General features: G+C 29.4%; 2 protein-coding genes across 2 annotated transcripts; both read left to right on the top strand.

Moving 5' to 3' along the window:
* The first annotated feature begins 4,446 nt into the window (after positions 1-4,446).
* Positions 4,447-6,141, top strand: LOC105134991 (peroxidase E5-like). Its single transcript, XM_011039652.1, has 4 exons — positions 4,447-4,752; positions 4,841-5,032; positions 5,262-5,430; positions 5,526-6,141. The coding sequence occupies exons 1-4, from the start codon at positions 4,546-4,548 to the stop codon at positions 5,981-5,983; spliced, it is 1,026 nt and encodes a 341-aa protein (XP_011037954.1). The 5' UTR covers positions 4,447-4,545; the 3' UTR covers positions 5,984-6,141.
* A 4,541-nt stretch (positions 6,142-10,682) lies between these two features.
* LOC105134992 (peroxidase A2-like) lies at positions 10,683-12,346 on the top strand. The gene is made up of 4 exons (XM_011039653.1): positions 10,683-10,960; positions 11,049-11,240; positions 11,477-11,645; positions 11,740-12,346. The coding sequence occupies exons 1-4, from the start codon at positions 10,748-10,750 to the stop codon at positions 12,195-12,197; spliced, it is 1,032 nt and encodes a 343-aa protein (XP_011037955.1). The 5' UTR covers positions 10,683-10,747; the 3' UTR covers positions 12,198-12,346.
* The last annotated feature ends 3,079 nt before the right edge of the window (positions 12,347-15,425 follow it).

Genomic DNA, 15,425 nt, shown 5'->3' on the forward strand with positions numbered 1-15,425 from the left:
TACTAATAATAATAAAAATTATACTTAAATAAAAAAAATATTTTCTTATTGAAGCTTTTTGATATAATAAATTTTTTATTGTTATTAACAATAATTTTTTTATTTTTAAAGTTTTATTATTCTTAATCACTGTACAACTAGAGTGCTAACAATATATCTCACAAGATTTCAAAAATATTATTTTAATTTAGATATATTTCTAAATAAATTTTTTAAATAAAATATTATATAACTCAAATATTTTTAAAAATAATGAATATAAACTCTGAATTTAAAGGAAAAATCAAACATAAAAAGGAATAAAATACTAACAAATAAAGTGGAGAAGAGTGTGTAAAATTTAAAAAATTTAAGTTAAAAACTCTTAATTCACTTTTTTTTTATATAGTTAATTTTGAAAAAAGAAAGTATGAAGAATTAATTTATACCATTATCAATCATTAATTAACCATGATAAATTAATAATAAAATTAAAAAAAGAGTATTTTGGGTGAGAGAATTAAATTAATTTCTTATTCATCAATAATAATAATAGTGATTTGTTTATTTAAAACAAATTTCCAACATGTTTTTTTCAAAGTAAGTAGTTGTTGGATTTTTGCAGAATTAAACCATCTATGCAACTTGTGATTCTAAAGATTCGTTGATTATTTTTTTCAGGGCTGTGATGGATCAGTTTTGTTGGACGACACTGATACTATGCAGAGCGAAAAGGCAGCTAATGCAAACAACTACTCTGCAAGAGGTTTCGGTGCTGTTGATAGAATGAAGGCCTTGTTGGAGGCTCCTTGTCCTGCTACTGTTTCCTGCGCTGCTATCTCTTCTTCGTGATGGAACTGTCCAATTTAGACCTCCTGGCTGCAACTACGCACATTCATGGGACTCCTAGTACTTTTCAACTCTTGAGCACATTTCAAGTTTTTACATCATTATTAATTTTAAAATTTATAGGATTAATTGTGATGTATAGAACACTCATATTAATTTAAAATAAAAAAACAAAAAAAGATAGCACCACAGCAAGCCAAGCTGCAGCAAATGCTTTCAGTGTTTGAGTTAAATGAACTCTTTAATATTAAATCAAAATTTTAATAATTAAATGGTCCGGAGTTCAAGTTTTTATTTTTTTATATAATTAAATTAATAAAATTAAACACAAATAAATTACAGGCTCAAAAAACTTTCCCTCCAGTAGATATGTTACAAGTAATATGTTACGGAGCAAATAAAAAATCCTTTTGCTTTCGGTGCAAAACGAGAGGCCTGCTTCAGAGTGATAACAGATCTTTTTTTTTTTTTTTTAGATTAATGTGGGTGTCTGGGCCAGCTTACGCGCACCACGACTAATCCCACGGGCTCTGAAGTTAACGACCATGTAAGCCTCCAGTGACCATCATATGAGCAACTAAGGACTCGAACCTGAAACCACAGAAAAAATAAACCCTTTAATCTCAAGTCCTTACCACTTAACCACCACTTAAATGGTTTAGTGATAACAGATCTTGATCCCACAACAGCTGATACCTGTGACAGTAACTACTTTCTCCAATCTGCAAGTTGAACGAGAGGCCAGCTGCAGAGTGATCAAGAACTGTTTTCAATTCCTGGGGCTGATGATGTCATTGCGCACTTGTTAACGCTTTCAGTGCTGATCAAACAGCTTTCTTTGAAAGCTTTGTGGAGTCCATGATAAGCATGGGAAATCTCAGCCCTCTTACAGGAACTGAAGGTGAGATCAGATTGAGCTGTAGCGTAGTCAATGCTTTTAACAATATTTTAAAAAATAATCGCAACTATTCTTTGAAACCAATATACTAAACCGAATCATTCTTTTACTTTCAACCTAAAATGAGTAAAAAACACTAAAAAAATCATTTTTCTTCTTAAAAAAATACTGTTGCAATAACTTTCACAACTGGATAATCCCAATTCAATATGAATTAAAAAAATTAAAAAAAAAAGCAATGAATGCATAGTTATAACTTTTATCCGGATTTTCAGTTTTCGTATACTTTATGCAAATATTATTTCCCCCCCGTTTCCTCCTTGAATAATTTATGTACTGTCTCCGCCCCTCCTATGAATATGAATTGCTCATGATTTTCAAGTATTTACCATATGAAGAACTTTCTAATTTGTACGCCATATTTTTATAAAAGAGCATTACTTTTAAAAATCTTAGTCCAGATTCCATGAAAAGGCGTGTTCATATATCCCTTCTTTTGAATTTTGAAGGTGCATGCATGAATTCGAATCCCTGTAACTTTTAACTTTTTTTTCACGGGTATCTATTGAAATCTTCCCAGTGCAGGAAAATTAACTCGTAGTGGCAGTACTGCTTTAAATTTCTTCCTTCATAATTTGATCTGTTGACCATCTTTTTCTCCTTTTTGTAGACATTAATTTAATATAAACCTTCAAACAAGGTGTCTATCTAAGATAATTAACTCTACTTCTAGAATTCCGCTTTTAATATGTTTTACCTTTAATTTAGCTAAACTTAAAATTAAAACATCACTAAGAAAATCTCCATCATCGATCAAGAATGTAATTTAATCTTATTTAATCATAGTTATAATTAGATTAAGACTTGAGTTGCAGCTCAAAATAAACTTGAGTCAACTTAAAATCTATTTAAAAACAAAAAAACTAAAAGCAATGTCATTTTAATAATAAAAAAAGAATATTTTTTTATTAATTTGGCTAGTTAGAAATCTTGATAAGACTAGAAGAAAAGGAACATGACTAATTCTTTCTCTTTATAGCTAGCTTCCGGATGCAAGGAACAATAAAAGCTTGCAAGGTGTACATGCATGTCGGCTTAAATTAACTAGAAGAAAGATATATGGCAATGCAATGTTTTTACAAGAAAAATGTTTAAAATTACTATTTCATATTGTCGCAGGTGCTCTCATTGGTAGAAATTAACTATATATATCTGTATAGGCCCCATATGCATAGAAGAGTAGAAACACAAAAGGCCTATAGTCGTAAAATAAATAAATAAATAAATATTGTTGGGCTATTTGATAAATATCTACTGATTGAGGAAACTTCTTGCTTGTGTGTTCTTTATTAAGATATTGATCGAGGAAATTTAATCTCCAATAACACTTTTACAAGCTAGGAGTTATATCATGCTTTAATGAAGTGGAAGCTCTACCTGTATGAACAAAAACTTGTAATAGGACATTCCAGGGCTTGGCCTAGCGATGTAAGGAGTTTGTCTACTTCCACTGCACCTGAGTTTAAGCCTTGGCGTGCACGCCTGTCACCCCCGCGGTGCCTTACATGCCTACTGGATTTGTAGGGTATTTAGTGGGCCGTGGGGATTAGTCGTGTGTGCGCAAGCTGATCCGAACACCCCCACGTAAATAAAAAAAAACTTGTAATAGGAATCCAAATGGAATATTTTTGATTTCATTTATTGTTGTTAAAAAATTAGCATAATTTAAAGATAAATTGATAAACTCGCACAAACAAATAAAAAAAAATCAAGAAACAGAACAGTCAAGAAAAAAACCGTAGTTCCCATCTGTGAGTTTTTAAAAAATTATTAGTAACGAGAGAACAAGGTTTTTTTTTTAATAAAACTTGCAGCTTTTGTATACCTTTAATTAATATTTTATTATATATAATTTGTTTTTAGATTAATATGGGTGTTCGAACCAATTTGCAAGCACCACGACTAATCTCACTAGCTTTGAACTTAACAACCATCTAAGCCTTCAGTAACTATCATATAAACAACCAATAACTCAAATCTGAGACTAAAAAGTGATTCAACTCTTTAATCTCAAGTGCTTACCATTTGACCACCACCTAAATAGTTATATATAAACCCATCTTGAATACTTTTTAAGGTGTTAATTATGGTTTTTTATGGGTTGTACTATTTTTTAAAATCTTTTTAAAACAATGTTATTTAATTTCTTGAAAAATTTTAAAACATGTATTAAATGGAAAAGACACCAATATTTTATGAAATTTAAGATTTTTTAAATCATAATAATGGTAATTATCCTTAAGTTGAAGCTCTATATATTAATTAGGATAGTAGAATTTAGATCCTTCTATTAAGCTCTATATATTAATTAGGATAGCTAAGCTGGCGAACATCCACAAATAAAAGTCAGGCATTATAAAGTTGAATTTAATAAATTTACAATTAAACATTGTAGCCCGCCACCCCTTTTTTTATGATCACAACCTAATATCACTTTACAGGCATGTCATTATCGACAACTATTCAATTGAAATTTTCAAAATACTTTATTAAAAAAATTATTTTTTTTAATGTTTTTAAAGATGGTAAAAATAAATTTTAAAAAATAAAAAATTAATTATTTTAATATATCTCAAAACAAATATTACTTTAAATATCAACAGTGATATTGCTACCTTAAACACCCAATATAGCTGCTATTCCTGTTAAAAAAATTCAAAGAACCGCGTCTCAGCTTCCAAAGCTCTTGATCACTATATAAACTGCACCATCATTGAGTTACCATGCAAGTTTTAACATTGACAAAAACATTTTGAAAAATGCATCTTTCTAAGGCTATAGTTGCAGCTTTTTTCTTTGTAGTCTTGCTTAGAGGAACTTATGGCCAGCTTACTCCAACATTTTATGACCAGACATGTCCAAATGTGAGCAGCATTATCCGTGATGTCATTACGGAGACATTGGTATCCGATCCTCGGATTGGAGCCAGCCTCATCAGGCTCCACTTCCACGACTGCTTTGTTAATGTAATTACTTTGAAACATCTTATATTGCTTAATTTTATTAAACCATCTGTCTAAGTTGTGATTCTCAAGTTTTTTAATTTATTTTCAGGGCTGTGATGGTTCGCTTTTGTTGGACAATACTGATACTATTGTGAGCGAAAAGGAAGCCGGAGGGAACAACAACTCTGCAAGAGGTTTTGAAGTTGTTGATAGAATGAAGGCTTTGTTGGAGAGTGCCTGTCCCGCTACTGTTTCCTGTGCTGATATACTCACAATTGCAGCTGAAGAATCTGTTGTTTTGGTATCTTAAGATGATCCCTCAACCCCCCCCCAAATCATAAAACAAATTTCCTGTTGTCTTATTCTAGTCAAAGTACGAACACAAAATTCATAGTTTATCATAATTGAATGAAAGAAAGAAGCTGAGATTAATTTTTGCATGACTTTATGAAGGTTTGGACAAATGGAGTTAAGATAGAAATACGTTAAGAGTTGAAAAGTAGTAATCCCCTAACTATGCGTGGTTGCAGGCAGGAGGTCCATATTGGACAGTTCCATTAGGAAGAAGAGATAGTACAACAGCAAGCCGAGATGCAGCAAATGCTTTCCTTCCAGCCCCTTTTTTCACCCTTGATCAACTCAGAGAGAGCTTCACTAATGTCAGCCTTAATAATAATACTGATTTGGTAGCTCTATCTGGTAAGTATATATTATTTCTCAGGCTCAGCTCTAAACTGTAAAACTCTGTTAATATTGATTCTCCTTTTGACGAAATTTCCTTTTTATCTTCTCAGGAGCTCACACATTTGGAAGGGCAAAATGTTCTACTTTCGACTTCCGATTGTTTGATTTCAATGGCACCGGTGCTCCTGACCCATCACTGGACCCAACTCTTCTAGCAGATCTTCAGGAATTATGTCCCCAAGGTGGAAATGGGAGTGTGATAACAGATCTTGATCTCACAACACCTGATGACTTCGACAGTAAATACTACTCCAATCTGCAAGGTAACCAAGGCCTGCTTCAGACTGATCAAGAACTGTTTTCAACTCCTGGGGCAGATGATGTCATTGAACTTGTTAACGCTTTCAGTGCTAATGAAACAGCTTTCTTTGAAAGCTTTGTGGAGTCCATGATAAGAATGGGAAATCTCAGCCCTCTGACAGGAAGTGAAGGAGAGATCAGATTGAACTGCAGGGTAGTCAATGCAAACTTGGCTGGGCCAGATAGCATGCTTGTTAGCTCAATTTGAATGATAGGCTACATGCCAAGAAGCAGGTGATAATAAGCGATCATATGCACTGTAATAAATCTCAGAGCGATGAAAAATGAATACCAAATGGAGTCTTGTCGACTTTTTTCTCACACACTGAAAAATGCATATATGTTAAGTCTTATTGATTCGATAAATTTATGATCCTTACGTAATTGTGATTGAGTTTTAAATTAAACCAAAAAAAGTATTAATCTGAGTGGAGTCTTGTAGAATCTATTCTAAACTTCGTTGGATTAACTTTATAAAACAATATTATTTTAATAAAAAAAAAAATTTTTTTTCATGTCAACAGCTGTGCTAAATTGGTTTTTTTTCTTTTCTGTGATCTTGTGATCTTTTCTCATGTTTGGGTGGAGGTGTGGTTTGGGTGGGAGGTGTGGGTGGTTTTTTTTAAAAGCTATCATATTTTTTATTAAAAATATATATTTTTTGTTTTTAAAAAGTGTGATATATATTTTAAAAAGATAATATTTAAAAAAAACTATCATACTACTCTTACTTCTGCTAATTTTTGAAGAGGAGATAAGCTAAATTATTATATTATATGCCTTTTGGATAAAAATTAGAACGAGTGGCTGGATTCTTGATTATTAATTCGGTTTTCCCCCGAATTATCATTAAATCTTAAATTAAATCCGTAAATAAAAACATGTCATATTAAGTCTCCAATCTATTGGAAACAATAGTTATACCCAATTTGGGGGTTAACCTAACCAGAAACCTAGATCACAGGCAATAGTTTCTTGAGGAAAAAAACCTACTTCATTTAAGGTAGTTTGAAAAACATAGTATTTCAAAGTAAAACATGGCTCGAGTGCGGCTCTAAATCAACGGGTTTTATAACTATTTTGAAAACTACTCAGTTAACCCTAATTGGGTGTTGTTTGATAGATAACCCTAATTGGGTATTATTTTGAAAACTACTCAGTTAACCCTAACTGGGTGTTGCTTGATAGATAACCAATCCAATTGGGAATTGTATGATGTTTCTCCCCTTTTTGTTGTAACAGAAATGCTCTTTTTCTATTATGTCCAGCTGTTTTACTCTGCTCCATTTTAGATATTTTTTGATAAAAAATTACAAATATTATTTTTTTATGCTCCGGAAGATGATTTTCATTCTCTTCTGGATATCGATCTAAGAGGTGCCTACCTCCTTCCTCGAAAACGCCCTATCTATTGGCTGGGGCCTTTTCTTGCACTTGCAGGATGATAAAAGTGGGAAGGAGTGCCCTTAAACTAACTTCAATATGAATTAAAAAACATTTAATTAAATACACTAAAGAAAATTATTGCAAGTTACAGTGTTTTTCTCCCCTTTTTCGTTGTAACAAAAATGCTCCATTTCTTGTTATTGTTAGCTATTTTACTCATGTTCTGCTTTATACCAGATTTTTTATATATAATATATTATATATATGGACTTTTTCAATGTATTTTTACACATAAAAAATTAAATATAAATTAAAAAGATTATATATATAACCAACTAAATCGCAAATTATGGGTGTTAAGTAAACAAAAAAATTTTATTATGATAATTAAAATAAAACTAGATAAGTCTAGAAATAAGTATAGATGAAGATATTTAATATTGTAAGATGAGATATTTATCTAATTGTATTTACTAAATTTATTTAAATTGATTCGATATTAAATTTAAAAAATATATATTAAATTGATAAAATAAAATAATATCATGCAAAGCTACACATATTAGAAATATTGTATAAAAATAAATATTTTTTTATTTTTAAAAATAAATTTCTTGTTTACAAAAGATAAAACAATGATAAAAAATATAAAATAATCTTTTTAAAAAATAAATATGCGCAATACCATAAAAATAATTATATCAAAAAAATATTAAATAAGCAAAAAAGTCACAGATAAATAATATTAATTGAGATATAAATTTAAGGATTATTTAAAAATATATACATTAAAAAATATCAATTAAAAAAATTAATATCATAAAAAAATAATAAATTTAATATTATAACTTAACTTATTAAAAATATGACACTAAATATAAATTCAATTAGATTTAATAAAAAAAATTATTTAAATTTATACTCAATCTAAAATGAAAATTAGGCTCGTAGTATGGCCAGTACACCTGGAGCACTACAATGAAAGGCCCACGAGAGTTGATAGGCCTGCTGGCCTAAAGATAACTTTCTTGCTCGTAATCCTTCTCATCTTGTTTTGGTGAGAACAAGATTCGATCCAAGTTATTTTATTACCACCATGAGTGTTTTTTTGTTTTCATAAATTATTATAATAATAATAAATTTATAAATTATTTAAAATAAAATAAGTAACAATTAAAAGAATGAAGATCAAATTTAATAAATAAAAAAATATCAATTAAAAAATGATAAGAGAAAAGCAAATAACAATAAAAAAATAAAGACTTAAGTTAATATAAAAATCAAATTAAATCAAATTCTAAGAGATAAAATTAAAATAAAATAAAAATAAAATATATAATAATAAAAAATTTGATGATCAAATTTGATATAGTTAGCAAATAATATTATATTTCTAAATCTTTCACAACTTTTAAAAAGTGTTTTCTACTCAAAATAAAAAGAAAATATTTTTCTGAAAACCAAACTAAATTTTTCTTTAATTAAAAAATGTTTTTCGTTGATTAATTTTTCTAATGATAAATAAATATAAAACAAATTATAAAATAATTTTTAAAAAATCAATTTCGGTAAAATAAACAGTTATTGATACATGTTACCTTTCATTATCTAAACTTAAAATTAAAACATCACTAAGAAAATCTTCATCATGGATCAGGAATGTAATTTAATGTTATTTATTCATAGTTATAAGATTTTGTTGCAGTAACAATTTGAGTTGTGGGTGAGGATAAACTTGAGTCAAGTCAAAATCTAAACTTAAAAAGAGAGATATAATTTTTATAAATAATAATAAATAAATAAATACAGCATTTTCCATTAACTTGGCTCAGGACAGCCCCAAATTATCGAGTCATGAGATAAACTGGTGGTACTTTTCCTGTTTAATCACGAGAAAAGGAACATGACTAATTCTTTCATTTTATAGCTAGCTTCCAGATGCAAGGAACAATAAAAGCTTGCAAGGTGTTCATACATGTCGGCTTAAATTAACTAGGAGTTTGCTATTAAATCAAGCCATGAAAGATACATGGTAATGCAATATTGTTTTTACAAGAAAAATGTTTCAAATTACTATTTCATGTCGCAGGTGGTCCCATTGGTAGGAACTAACTATATATGTATAGGCCCCATATGCATAGAAGAGCAGCTAGCACCAAAGGCCTAGTCATAAAATAAAAATAAAAAAACATATTCCTGGGCTCTTTGATAAATATCTATTCATCGAGGAAATTTCTTGCTTGTGTTTTCTTTATTAAGGTATTGATCGGGGAAATTTAATCTCCAATAACAATTTTACAATCATGGAGTTATATCATACTCTTTGTTTTTTTTAGTTATAGTTATCTAGATTAATTTTTAGTTATAATTGTCAAGATTAATTTATTTATATCTTGATTTATCTCTTAATATTCTAAAGTTAATAATCAATTAAAACTTTATTAGTTTTAAGATTTATAATGCTCGAAATGATAATTTTTAAGGGTTAAATAAAAAATTTGACCAATTAAACTAAAAAAAAATTACTTGCTTAAATAAAAACTTGTAATATGAATTTAAATGGCATCTTTTTAATTTTTTTATTATTTTAAAAATTTTTAGCATGGTTTAAAGATAAATTAGTAAACTCCCACAAAAAAAAATAAAAAATAGGATAATCAGTAAAAAAATTAGAGAGTTTTTAAATGCATATTTGATAGTGTGGTTGCGGTTACTTCTCAAAATTCTTTTAACTCAAAAAAACATGTCAATAATATTTTTTTATTTTTTAAAATTATTTTTGAGATTAACACATTAAAATGATTTGAAAATATTAAAAATATATTAATTCAAAATAAAAAAAATTCAAACTTTTTTAAAAATATTTTTGAAAATCACTTCTAAATAGGCTATAAAAAACTGAAGTAAGGTTTTCTTTTTCTTAAAAAAAAAGAAAAAAACTCTCAGATATTACCTGTAATATTTTCAAAATATTTTTAGAACAATGCTATTTTCTCGAAACTTTCTAAAACATGTATTAGACGGTAAAGACACTCATATTTTATGAAATTTAAGATTGTTTAAATCGATCGTAATAATGGTAATTATCATTAAGTTGAAGCTCTATATATATTCATTAGGATGGTAGAATCTAGATCCTTCTATTGTACTTTAGCTAAGCTGGCCGACATCCACAAATAAAAGTCAGACATATTAAAGTTGAATTTAATAAATTTACCATTCAACATTGTCGCCCGCCACCCCTTTTTTGTGGTCACCACACTTGAGAAACATGCCATTATCGACAACTATTCAATTGAAATTTTCAAAATGTTTGAAATATTCTTTTTATTTAAACTTAAATTTTTATATTTTTAAATAGTTTTGATTTATTAATATAAAAAATAAATTTTAAAAAATAAATAATATTATTTTAATACATCAAACACCCCCAGTCACATACAGCTACTATTCTTGTTAAAAAATTCAAAGAACCGCGTCTTCGTTTCCAAACCTCTTTATCACTATATAAAAACTATAACATCGTTGGTTCCCATGCAAGTTTTAACGGTGACAAAAACATTTTCATAGGAGAAATTGGAGAAAAATGCATCTTTCTAAGGCTATAGTTGCAGCTTCTTTCTTTGTAGTTTTGCTTGGAGGAACATTGGCTTATGGCCAGCTTACTCCAACATTTTATGACCAGACATGTCCAAATGTGAGCAGCATTATCCGTGATGTCATTACGGAGACATTGGTATCCGATCCTCGGATTGGAGCCAGCCTCATCAGGCTCCACTTCCACGACTGCTTTGTTAATGTAATTACTTTGAAACATCTTATATTGCTTAATTATATTAAACCATCTGTCTAAGTTGTGATTCTCAAGTTTTTTATTTTATTTTCAGGGCTGTGATGGTTCGCTTTTGTTGGACAACACTGATACTATAGTGAGCGAAAAGCAAGCTAATGGGAACAACGAATCTGCAAGAGGTTTTGAAGTTGTTGATAGAATGAAGGCTTTGTTAGAGAGTGCCTGTCCCGCTACTGTTTCCTGTGCTGATATACTCACTATTGCAGCTGAAGAATCTGTTGTTTTGGTATCTTAAAATGATCCCTCAACCCCCCAAATCATAAAATAAATCCCTTGTTTTCTCATTCTAGTCAAAGTACGAAGAACACAAAATTCATAGTTTATCATAATTGAATGAAAGAAAGAAGCTGAGATTTACTTAAATTTTTTGCATGACTTTATGAAGGTTTGGACAAAAGGAGTTAAGATAGAAATACGTTAAGAGTTGAAAAGTAGTAATCCCCTAACTATGCGTGGTTGCAGGCAGGAGGTCCAAATTGGACAGTTCCATTAGGAAGAAGAGATAGTACAACAGCAAGCCGAGATGCAGCAAATGCTTTCCTTCCAGCCCCTTTTTTCACCCTTGATCAACTCAGAGAGAGCTTCACTAATGTCAGCCTTAATAATAATACTGATTTGGTAGCTCTATCTGGTAAGTACATATTATTTCTCGGGCTCAGCTCTAAACTGTAAAACTCTGTTATTATTGATTCTCCTTTGACGTAATTTCCTTTTTATCTTCTCAGGTGCTCACACATTTGGAAGGGCAAAATGTTCTACTTTCGACTTCCGATTGTTTGATTTCAATGGCACCGGTGCTCCTGACCCATCACTGGACACAACTCTTCTAGCAGCTCTTCAGGAATTATGTCCCCAAGGTGGAAATGGGAGTGTGATAACAGATCTTGATCTCACAACACCTGATGCCTTTGACAGTAACTACTACTCCAATCTGCAAGGTAACCGAGGCCTGCTTCAGACTGATCAAGAACTGTTTTCAACTCCTGGGGCAGATGATGTCATTGCACTTGTTAACGCTTTCAGTGCTAATCAAACAGCTTTCTTTGAAAGCTTTGTGGAGTCCATGATAAGAATGGGAAATCTCAGCCCTCTGACAGGAAGTGAAGGAGAGATCAGATTGAACTGCAGGGTAGTCAATGCAAACTTGGCTGGGCCAGATAGCATGCTTGTTAGCTCAATTTGAATGATAGGCTACATGCCAAGAAGCAGGTGATAATAAGCGATCATATGCACTGTAATAAATCTCAGAGTGATGAAGAATGAATACCAAATGGAGTCTTGTCGACTTTTTTCTCACACGCTAAAAAATGCATATATGTTAAGTCTTATTGATTCGATAAATCTATGATCCTTACGTAATTGTGATTGAGTTTTATATTAAACCAGAAAAAAATATTATTCCGAGTTGAGTCTTGCAGAATCTGTTCTAAACTTGGTTAGATTAACTTTATGAAACAATTAATATTGTTTTAACAAAAAAATAATTTGCATTTTTTCCATGTTAACAGCTGTGCTAAAATGAATTATTTTTTTCCTGTGATCTTTTCTGATGTAATTGACGACGATGATATTGCTATTTTAACTTCTGCTCATTTTTGAGAAGAGATGAGCTAAATTATATTATATGCCTTTTAACGTCCTATCGGTGGATAAAAATTAGAACGAGCTAGTGGCTGGATTCTTGATTATTCATTCGGGTTTCCCACCCCCAAATAACATACGTCCCCCCAAAATTATCATTAAATCTTAAATTAAATCCGTAAATAAAAACATGTCATATTAAGTCCCTAATCTATTGGAAACCATAATTATACCCAATTTGGGGGTTAACCCAGCCAAAGACTGAGTCATAGGTTGGCACGTAAATTAACAAGTCAATTAAAGCTATGGTTTTTTAAGTTAAAAAAAAGAAGACTGTGGTTTAAGTTTAAAAAACATAGTATTTCAAAGTAAAATATAGCTCGATTCGGGCTCCGAATAGATTGACTTACCAAGCCAAGTTTTATAATTATTTTGAAAACTACCCAGTTAACCCTAATTGGGTATTGTTTGATAGATAACAAATCCAATTGGGAATTGTTTTTGTTTGGGGACCAATCTGGAAATCATGTGATAATTGGGGGACAATTATTGCCATTTTACCCAGAAATCTGCTAGCTGGTGAAAGAATGATTCTCCAAGGTTGTGGACTTTTCCATTTGCCTGTCCGTTTGTCAATTTGGAAATTATCTCAGGAATCACTTTCACCACGTGACGCTTCTGTTTCTGACCATAGAAGAGTCTTCGCATTAAATTAATTTTTTTTGTCCTTTTTCTTTCCTTGTCCTGTTGAAATTAATTTTGTCGAATTACGTAGCATTTAATGTATATATAGAGACACACACACTTTTTCAATATATTTTTGTATATAAAAAAATTATATATAAATTGAAAAATTTATACATATATGTAATTAAATCAATAAAAAATTATGAGTGCTAATAAATAAAATTTTTTATTAATAATTATTAAAAATAAAATTGGACAAATTAAAATACAAGTATGGATAAAATAAAATAATTTTTTTTTATTTAAACTTATTAACATGCATGTCTATTTCAATGTTCGGGTGGTGGACGGCACCCAGCGTCAAGTCAGGTTCAGCCGTTCAGGACATGTCTGGTAATAATTCCAGACCATCAATTCAGTCGCTGTAAATCCAAGCGCTTCTGATAAGGGTTCTGATTGTGCTGTCCTGCTTATTTTGGTCTTTTTTTTGATGTATCTGTTCTGTGAAACACAAGATTAATTAGTTCCAGTAAAAACCTCTTAAATAACCAGTCCGGATGTTATTTTGCAGCCGAGCATGTTTTCATTCCATTGAAAAACTTAATATTATTTAATTAAAATATATTTTTATTAATTATTTAGATTTACTAAATCAATCAATCAAATTATATTAGATCAACCTCACGTAAATTTTTTTATGTTTTATTAGAGCAAATATTAATAATATTTATATTTTTTTTTACTTTAAAAGATGCTTAATTTAACTCATAACACATTATTACTTAAATAAATCTAATTATATAAAAGTAATTATCATTCTAGCTTCTTGTAAAACTTGGATTTTTTTTATAGTTCGAGTTGAAATTTAGCCGGTATAAACACTAGACTAGTCTAAATTAAAGAAAAAATATATAAAACAACCAAGTTAATTAGAAAAAAAACCTGTGTTGAAAAACTCAACTATGAACTCATTATTTTTTTTTAAAAAAATGATAGCCATTAGATTTTCTTAAAAAAAAAATTGAAGGTCAAATTTCCCTACCCATGACCCGGGCTCAAGGTCATGTTTTCCAAATATGCTAGCTTCTACATAAAAAGTTCGAGGTCTAATTTACCATCAGAAAAAAATAATTGTGATTTCATACATTGCCATAGAAGGACTTCACGCGTCCATTAGGTTCACAGCTCCATCTTTTCCTCGGTTTCTTCACTCTTTCAGAATCTCATGACCACCTTCTTTCGCCCAAAGCCATCAAAATTCACTTTGGTATTAATTTATTCATTACAAGCTCTTGCTAGTTATGTTCTTCCACCTATCTGCGTTTGAAGTTTATTCCATGTGATGTGTTAATGTAAAGAATATTAATTTTATTCAATATATCCAGTTTTTTTCGTTACATGATGCTTCTTTTAAAAACATTTAGAGAAATAACTGGATATTTAGATGATGGGCTACGAATGATCATAGCATTCAGATGTCTAATTTTTTTTATATCCATATTTTATTTGTTATTCAGTTATTAAAAAATTTAAATATTCATACTTTATTCATCAAGTTTCATGTATTTATCTAACTATTATTTATTATTCAAATAAAATAAAGTGATATCATATATTTGAAGTGTGTGTATATACAAATATACATCTTGGATTAGATTTCAATTAAGAATTCAGGTTGTGTGATCATATTTATATCATATCTATATTATTTAAAATAGATGCACATATTAATTTATTTGATATTAAAAATAAACACATATATTAAATTAATTAAATAAAATAAAAGTGAAAAAATATCATGCAAAGTTACGTATATTAGAAATATTATCTGAAAATAAATATTTTTTATTTTTAAAAATAAATTTCTTATGTAGATTAAAAAAAATTAAAGATGATCCAAAATAATCTTTTCAAAAATTAAATAAGCAAAATACCAAAAAAACAATCTATATCCAAAAAAATTAATAAACAAGAAAAATTACAATTGAGTGATATTAATCGAAATATAAATCTCTAAAAGTTATATATATATATATATTAAAAGCAATTTAAGAAAAAAAAATTTAATTTGTATCTTAACTCATCAAACTTACAATTTAAAATATAAATTCAACCAGGTTAAATAATTTTTTCTTTAATTTAT

The sequence above is a fragment of the Populus euphratica genome, unplaced genomic scaffold, assembly GCF_000495115.2.
Source record: "Populus euphratica unplaced genomic scaffold, PopEup_1.0 scaffold57.1, whole genome shotgun sequence".
Taxonomy (NCBI): Eukaryota; Viridiplantae; Streptophyta; class Magnoliopsida; order Malpighiales; family Salicaceae; genus Populus; species Populus euphratica.

Excerpts from the sequence above, each read along its gene's own strand:
- LOC105134991 (XM_011039652.1), top strand. The coding sequence starts at position 4,546 with ATGCATCTTTCTAAGGCTATAGTTGCAGCTTTTTTCTTTGTAGTCTTG. Across the intron at positions 4,753-4,840 it reads TCCACGACTGCTTTGTTAAT|GGCTGTGATGGTTCGCTTTT; the intron begins GTAATTACTTTG and ends ATTTATTTTCAG. Across the intron at positions 5,033-5,261 it reads CTGAAGAATCTGTTGTTTTG|GCAGGAGGTCCATATTGGAC; the intron begins GTATCTTAAGAT and ends GCGTGGTTGCAG.
- LOC105134992 (XM_011039653.1), top strand. The coding sequence starts at position 10,748 with ATGCATCTTTCTAAGGCTATAGTTGCAGCTTCTTTCTTTGTAGTTTTG. Across the intron at positions 11,241-11,476 it reads CTGAAGAATCTGTTGTTTTG|GCAGGAGGTCCAAATTGGAC; the intron begins GTATCTTAAAAT and ends GCGTGGTTGCAG. Across the intron at positions 11,646-11,739 it reads TGATTTGGTAGCTCTATCTG|GTGCTCACACATTTGGAAGG; the intron begins GTAAGTACATAT and ends TTATCTTCTCAG.